At 51.4% G+C, this 8,189-nt stretch overlaps 1 protein-coding gene across 2 annotated transcripts; it reads right to left on the bottom strand.

The window, feature by feature from the left end:
• Positions 1-311: 311 nt before the first annotated feature.
• Positions 312-7,644, bottom strand: FZD5 (frizzled class receptor 5). Of its 2 annotated transcripts, XM_055573292.1 has the most exons (3): positions 7,565-7,644; positions 7,007-7,327; positions 312-6,719 (listed from the first exon to the last, which is right to left on the bottom strand). In XM_055573292.1, the coding sequence occupies exon 3, from the start codon at positions 6,469-6,471 to the stop codon at positions 4,714-4,716; it is 1,758 nt and encodes a 585-aa protein (XP_055429267.1). In that variant the 5' UTR covers positions 6,472-6,719; positions 7,007-7,327; positions 7,565-7,644; the 3' UTR covers positions 312-4,713. The 2 variants fall into 2 exon arrangements, with proteins under 2 accessions (XP_055429267.1, XP_055429268.1); XM_055573293.1 differs by having other exon boundaries at positions 312-6,705; positions 7,007-7,638.
• Positions 7,645-8,189: the final 545 nt, after the last annotated feature.

The following is an 8,189-nucleotide window of genomic DNA, read 5'->3' on the forward strand; positions in this document are numbered from 1 at the left end:
TAAGAAGTATATTCAAGTAAAACGTGTTTTCATTAGTTCTGCTTCTGTGATTGGAATTTGCTTGATTTTATTATCAATAAAAAGGTTGCCACTCATATCTGAGAAATATGATAATTAGAATCCACATAGCGCCTTCAGCCAGCACATGCTCATTCATGTCCAACTCTGAGATGCCGTGGACTGTGTAGCCCACCAGGCTCCTCTGTCCTTGGAATTTTTCAGGCAAGAATACTGGAGTGGTTTGCCATTTCCTACTCCAGGGAATCACTTAGAAAGCAGTGTGTCTCTTTGTAAAAGCATGAGGAGAAAAATACTTGTATAGCATCTTTTTATTTACTTTACCATTGCTTTAATGCACTTTAAAATTTATCTACATTAATTGGGAACAAAGAAACAAAAATAGACATTTCTTTGTTTTTCATAAATAACTACTCTCCATATTTGATAAAAAATCTCAAACCATTATTTTAGCTTCCCACAAATACAATACATACAGATTTTTTTTCTGAAATAGTGTCAGCAAATTAAGTACCTTGAAACTAACATAACCACATACAACTGCCGTTCTTTTGACTTCCAGGAACAAAACAAAAACAAAAAACTTCTTATCAAGATGCTCTGGGTTTCCTTTTGTTAGTGTTAAGAGATTCAGAATTATAATCATCTGCCAGTAATAATTTATAGATTTGAGTTGATTGTCTACAAATAAAATACCACTGGCGTTGCTTTATGAGTTCTGGATTTGACATGACATCAACGATACCTCATGGGATAGGCAGTACACATGTGCAGAAATCAGAAAAAGTAGTGAATGCCCTGCGCTCGAACTGCTGACTCGGTATGTGCCTCATTTGGCTCAGTAATAAATTCACCTGCACCAAACCCGTATCAAAAGTCACTAAATCTCCCATATATATAATATATATTATTTATATACACCCACAACACATACACACTATACATACAGTTTGTAACAACATGAAGTAATATTGTCTTCAAATAATGTACCACAGACATTATCCTGGCTGAAATAAATCCTGTAATTGTCATCAAGCTGCTAGAAGCTTTTGAGAGTTCTGAGTCAGGTTACTTAGTTACTTTCATCCTGCCTACCCTTCACCCTGCTTTCATGTGTTGGTAGCTTTTTCTTTCAGAACCACCCTCCTCAACCCAGGCAGATTTCTTTCCCAGGATCACTTGATTGGACTTTGGAGGCAAGAAAGGGCACGCAGAGGGAGCAGGCAATTCTCAGCCACTGCACCTCACACCTGCCTCGATTTGTGATGTTCTCTGTCCTGTTGGCCCCATTCGGTGTTAGAAAGCAGTGATTCAAAGCTTTGTCCCTCCTACCCCCCTTGGTCTTTCTGTAGAGCACAAAAGTGAAAGAAGCCTCTTTAGCAGGGGTGGCAGTTCATTAAAATATACAACTACATTTCCTAGCTCTGGGGTTCCCACTCTGTACTTGAGACTGCAGGTCACGGATGCTGTTATTAAGGTTCGGTGTGGGATCCATGAGGTTTCCTCCTGGCAGCTGGTGTCAGGGTTAGTGCAGCCCTAACCCAGGAGGAAAGGGCCTAATGAATACCAACTTGGAAACAGTGCTGTTGGCACATTATTTAAGCCTGTACATGCGCACGTGACACAACACACACACGGGCCCGTCGTTGGAAACGACCGCAAGAAAATATGACCAAGGTTTGCAAGGATAAACCGATAAGGCACCAAGAGAACTTTCTTCCAGTCAATTTAGACAGCTTCAAAATGTGAGGTTAATAATACATATTAAAAAGACTTCCTAAGTCTCTTTGTCAACTGATTCACTGATAGGTCACATATTAGTTCCTTCTAAACCTTTACCCTCCTATCTATGAGAGACATTGCTTAAAATTGAACCGTGAAAGGGACAGCCCAAAAGCTGTATATGAATGAGACTAAACTGGGCCTTAAATCCTCATTAAAATCAGAGCTAGCTCTAAAGAAGTTGCCAAACTACCTCACAACCTTTCATTTTATAATTGTTTTCATGAGTATGGATTGTCTGCCTAATGAAAATAAAAATCAGGAGAAAATCGAGTATGGCATGGAAACGAGGTGAGCATAAATAGATGAGTTTCTCTGCCTGGGTAGGGGGAGGGGTGGTTGATGCAAGACTTCAGGAAGCAGGTGGGCTTAATCTTTGAGAGAAGGGAGAGCAGGGGTTAGAGAGAGAGACTTGAAAACAGGCAATGCTAAGAACTGGGATGAACCTAAAAAACCTCCAATGCATTACCTCTATTATTGCTCTTTGCCTTAGTATCCTTTCTCTTAACCGTCTTACATTCTTTTTTAAAGTAAACTGGTTGTTCTTTTTAGGTTTGGTATGTTGCCAAAATAAAAAAAATAATTGTTTTAAAAGTAAGAATTAAATCACTTCAACCACATCCTCTCACAACTTTTAGATAAATTCTGCATCATCTTTACATTCTTCCACACACACACACAAAAAAGAGGAACAACCCAAATTAGACACAATGACTGAAGGCAGCAGAATAATCTATGTACTTTCTGGGAAGAGGTCAAGGTGATCAGAAAAGGTCCTCATTTGAAAAACAGGAGAGGACCTGGCCCTCAGGCAGGGGATCTATTTCAAGGTTCTAAGAAGCTGCAGAATAAGGAGAGGAATTAGATGTGCAAAAAGTTCTGTAGCTCGGTGTACCAGGTTTTGTCAAATATACTGAAATTTAATTTTGATTTAGATGTGTGTAAGAGCAGTGCATTTTTATAAACATGAACAGCCTTTGAAAGTTCATGAAAACTATTAACATCATGCTTCTTTCCACCAGCATAGCGCTTAAATCCACTGTGGAAAATATATACTTCTTTACTTAATATCCATAAAGTAAAACCTGACCTGGGCTTAAATCTTACTTTTCCAACTTTGGTATAAATGAAGTGCAAATCTTTATTCCCAAATTTTAATTGCATTTGCCATTTTAGCTTCTTAAATTTAGTCCCGAGTATTTTACTGTAAAATGCACTTTCACTCCCTTCCCCAGCTATAGCCTCACACTCTTCTTGAATGAATGAATGGTTAAACAGATTAGGAGAGCAAACAACATTTTTAACAGTAAAGTGTGTGTGTGTGTGTGTGTGTGTAGTGTGTGTACGTGTGTATTCAACAATACGCAGGCTTTCATATATGAATGAGGGAATGGTTCAACAGATTAGAAAAGCAAACAATTCTCCAACAGTAAAGTGTGTGAGGGTGTGCTCACCAATATATAGGCTTTCTCAGAAGAGGGGGAAAAGAAACATATTGAGGTTGGGTGGGGAAAACAGCTTTCCTTTTGCTACACTGATCCACGTTTCAAAAGCTTAAGCAAGTGTGTTATGGTCTCAGTTGTTGTCAGAGGCTGCAGAGAGCAGTGTCTCGCTGCTTTTGAAATACCTGGCTGTAATCTAGTCCAAAGTCCAGGGACACTCATTTTTCCCTCATTGCTGCCGCTGTTCGTTCACAGGTAGCCAGCCTCCCTCCTACCCCACCCCCTTTCAAGCGCCTCATTCAAGGATGGGTGTGGTTTCTAATCACAGCTCTCCAGGAGAGGAGGAATAAGAAAAGCAAAAGGACTGTTTAACATGATAAAGGAGGTGGGATGGGGGTGGAGCAGATAAGAGAAGTGCTGGAAATTTACTTAATTACAGGAGGTATATCCAGTTTAGTCCTTAAATGTAAAAAGGAGCCCCCTTCAGCTCTATCAGTAAGTACTCTCAGAAAAAGGAAGTGGGTTCATTTTTACCAAAATATAACACAAGTTTTTTTTTTTTTAAGTAAGATCACTGGAGTCTATTAACAACCACCCACTCCTCCAGCACAAGGCTGCCATCTTAACAGTCTAGTATTGAAGTTCAACCAATCGCCATCCCTTAGGTTAGCACTATTCCAAACATTTATTCTGGACACTTACAATGCTACCTCTAAGTCATTCAAGCAAAGCTGGCACTGTTAAGAATGAGAATGATTACAAGTACTACAGAAAAGAAACCCAAGCTTGCTAAACAAAGCTAGGACACACACAGAAACTCTGAACACTTCCTAACCTTGTCACTTTCCGGAGGCCCCAAACCCATTATGCTTCCCCTCCTCAGTGTGACTTAGGGTGTCCCCCCCTAAGTTAGGGAAAGGGTCAAGCAGCTCACCGTAAAGCATCTGGGACACTTTAAGCAGTGGAAGGAGAAGTAAGCTGGAGAAGCCCACGGGACAACTTCCCGGTCACAGCAACCTGAACTTTCACTGTTCACATTATTTTTAAAGACACAAGTATAGGAAATACATTTTCCCAATTGAGACCACACAGTTCAGAGAAACCTGAACCAAGCGGGAACTTCATTATAATGCCAACCTTAGGATTGTAAAGCCCCCCAAAGCAAAGGTAAATTTTGTTGCCAAAATGCAACAAAGTTAAAAATTAAGAAAACGACATATAAATTAAAAACAGGGTTCCTCTCGAAAAGGCAGGAAGATAGAGCAGACATCAGCTGAGCCCCTCTGAGAAGTCCTGGGACAGGTGCCCCCCTGGAAACAGCCTCTTCCCTCCTCTCTCCAAGTTGCCCCAGGAGGGGGCGTCAGCACCATGAAGGTAAACGGAAGTGACCTTGGCAAAGCTACCAAAAAAAAAAACAACCTAGCTCCCTCAACTCCCGCCCGGCTCCCGGTCCCTTGGCCTCCTCCTCCTCCTACACGTGCGACAGTGACACCTGCTTGTGGTAGGCGGCGGCGGGGCCGGAGGGCCCGGTCCTGCCCGTGAGCGCGGCGCTTGCCTCGGCGTAGTCCCCCGCGGCCGTGGCGCCGCCGCTCTTGTGGCCCCGCCGCGGACGGCAGCAGCAGCGGCTGGTGAAGCGTCGCCACGACTCCACAGTCTTGCCGGACCAAATCCAGACGCCTGACGTGATGCCCACCACGAGGCACATGAAATACTTAAGCATGAGCACCCAGTACTCGGGCTTGGCGCGCGGCTGGCCGGAGTCCGGGCCCGGGCACGTGCACGTGAGCGCGGCCTCCCAGCTCTCGCGATAGTGCTGTTCGTACAGGTAGCAGGCCACCACGATGCTGGCGGGCACCGTGTAGAGCAGCGTGAAGATGCCGATGCGGATCATGAGCTTCTCCAGCTTGTCCGTCTTGGTGCCGCCCTGCTTGATGACGCTGCGGATGCGGAAGAGTGACACGAAGCCCGCCAGGAGGAAGAGCGTGCCCACCAGCAGGTAGAGCACCAGCGGGCCCAGCACGAAGCCGCGCAGCGAGTTCAGGTTCTGGTTCCCCACGTAGCAGATGCCGGCCACCGGGTCCCCGTCCACGGAGCTCAGGGCCAGCGCGGTGATGGACTTGACGCTGGGGATGAGCCACGCGGCCAGGTGGAAGTACTGCGCGTAGCCCGCGATGGCCTCGTTGCCCCACTTCATGCCGGCCGCCAAGAACCAGGTGAGCGATAGGATGACCCACCAGATGGAGCTGGCCATGCCAAAGAAGTAGACCAGCAGGAAGACGACAGTGCACAGCGCAGGGCCCGTTGTCTCGTAGTGGATGTGGCTGTGCTCGCGGCTGCAGGCGACGCTAGCATGGCCCACCACCAGGCGCACCAGGAAGCCCAGTGACACGCAAAGGTAGCAGGCTGACAGGAAAATGATGGGGCGCTCAGGGTAGCGGAAACGTTCCATGTCTATGAGGAAGGTGGCCACCGTGGTGGAGGTGGAGATGAAGCACAGCACAGACCACAGGCCGATCCAGAAGGTGGCGAACGTGCGCTCGTCGGGGCTGAAGGACGGCTGGTAGCAGGGCACCGCGCAGTTGGGTACCTGGCCCGTCCGCACCTTGTTGTAAAGCGGGTGTGACTCCTTCAGAATGGGCACGAAGGGCTCGCGGCACTTGCACACCGACGGGCCCCCGGCGGCGCAGTCGTTCCCCGAGGCCGGCGACCCCGGCAGGCCCGAGAGTGTGGGCTTGACCGGGAAGGGCCTGGGGGGAGCCGTGGTGGCCTCGCTGCGGTTGTAATCCATGCACAGGACCTCGGCGTCGCGGCCCAGCACCGGGAGGCGGTCGCAGCTCATGCGTTCCGGCCAGGCAAAGCCGTACTGGCGCATGAGCGGCGAGCAGCCGGCTTTGGCGCGCTCGCACACCGAGCGGCAGGGCGGCAGCGGCTTGTGGTAGTCCGGCAGGCAGATGGGCGTGTACATGGAGCACAGGAAAAAACGCAGGTCCGGAGAGCAGTGGATCTCCACCAGCGGCCAAAACTGGTGCACCTCCAGGCCCGCCTCGTCCTGCGTGTCGTGGTTGAACTGGTTGGGCATGTGCGTCAGGTTGTAGCCGATGCCGCGGCACATGGGCACTGTGATCTCCTGGCACGCCGGGGCCTTGGAGGCGGCGGCCGCCCTGCCCGCCAGCTGCGCCAGGAGCAGCAGCAGCAGCGAAGGCGGCGCGGACGGGTCAGGCCGAGCCATAGCCCCCTCCCTCCCCGCGTCTCCCGCAGCCCGCGCGGGGCCAGCTCAGGCAGGAGGAAACCGGGATCGGAGCTTCCCTCTCCGCGGACTTGTGTGGCGCCGGGGCTGGCAACCTGTTGGTTTCTTTTTCAAGAAATCCGTCCAAAGACCAACTGTTTCGGGAAGGCGCTGCTTCCGCAGGAGCGCTCAGCTCTTCGCTGGACAGGGCTGGAGAGGGACGATCAGGCTCCAATTCTGGGGAAAAAACTCTTTAAGAAAAAAAAAAGTGGGGGAGAAGAAAAATGGCAACCACTCCCAATTAGAGGGGCGTCAACGGTACAATCCCCTCAAGCGGTCTCCAATCTCTAAGTTAACCTCTCTCCTTTCCCTCCCCTCCACCTCCTGGAACACAACTACAGACTCCCCGTCCCTCACCCTGCCTCCTTTTCCCCTGGGCCTGCCAGGCTGCACCCCGAAGGCACAGCGCTCAGCCCCCCAGGAAAAGGGCTGAGGGACAGGGAAAGGACGGGGAGAAGGGGAAGGCGCGGGCTCTCACCTCCGAGAATCCCGAGAGAAGCACAGAGTCCGTAGCCAGCCTGGGTCCCCTGTCTCTGGGATACTCCACGTTTCTCAGAGACGGATTGGCATCGGGAAAGTTTGGCGAGAGGCTGGGTATCCGAGGAAGCAGCACATGGCAGCAGGTGGGGGCGTCTCAGAGAGGGGGTCGCACCCTGAACGACGTCGCCGCAGACTGGTCACTCGCCCTCTCCTCCTCCGGGGCCCCCCGCATGATCCGGGCAGGAGTAGGGTGGGGACAGGCCGTGCGTTCCACCAGGGTCCGGGAGCCGGACGGAGGGGCGAGTGCGCCTGGCTGCACCTGGGCGAGAGGAAGGCGACTGGCGGATCCTGCCGCCTCACAGCACCGCGAGCAGCCAGCGCTGGCCCTACCGGGACTGCACGGTGCGCGCCCGCCGCCGCGTCCCGCCCGCCCGCCGCTCGCCTCCTCCCCTGCAGGGGGCTCCGCGCTCCAAACGGACTCCTGGGGGCGGTGGCGGCGCTCCGGGGACGCGCAGGGCTCGACTCCTCCCCCGCACTCTAACACCCTTTCGCCCACCTCCGCCGGGTATTGAACTGCACGCGGCTGCGGTGGCCACAGCAGAGTCACGGTCGCGGGCGGACTGGCCTCTCCCGCCCCGCCCGGGTCACCTGCTTCTAATGCCCGCCGGGAGACTCCGCCCCAGCCCCGCCCCTTCGCGCTGGGGCTCGGTTGGTGGGCCGCCCCGCCACACTCTCCATGCGTCCCCGCCCACTGCCCCGCCGGCTCGGCCTCTCCCCAGGCGCCCTTGGGTCCAGCCCGGAGCGGGTAGCCGAGGAGCGCGGGCCAATCGCCGGCTGGGAAGCTGTGGAGGGCGGGGCGAATGCTAATCACGCCTTCTTGAGACCCTGAGCGGGAAACGCTGGCTAGAAGTCCCTCCCGAGTTCTCTGCTGATCCCCACTTATGCGGGGCTCACTTTCCCGTCATGTTCTAGCTTATGAACCCTTGCTTCCAGGGCACCTACCAGATCTCTTCTCTGCAGCTAAGTACCCTTAGAGTCCAGCGCTTGTTTAAAAGACTGCTCAAAGACTCACTCTTAACCGTGGCACCTGTCTCCGCTCTGCGCCGCCCTCACACCAGGTGAGCTCAGATTTAGAGAGGAACAAATGTTTACCGAGTCCCTACTGTGTCGGACAGCGCGTT

Source organism: Bubalus kerabau, chromosome 3 (genome assembly GCF_029407905.1).
Source record: "Bubalus kerabau isolate K-KA32 ecotype Philippines breed swamp buffalo chromosome 3, PCC_UOA_SB_1v2, whole genome shotgun sequence".
Lineage (NCBI taxonomy): Eukaryota > Metazoa > Chordata > Mammalia > Artiodactyla > Bovidae > Bubalus > Bubalus kerabau.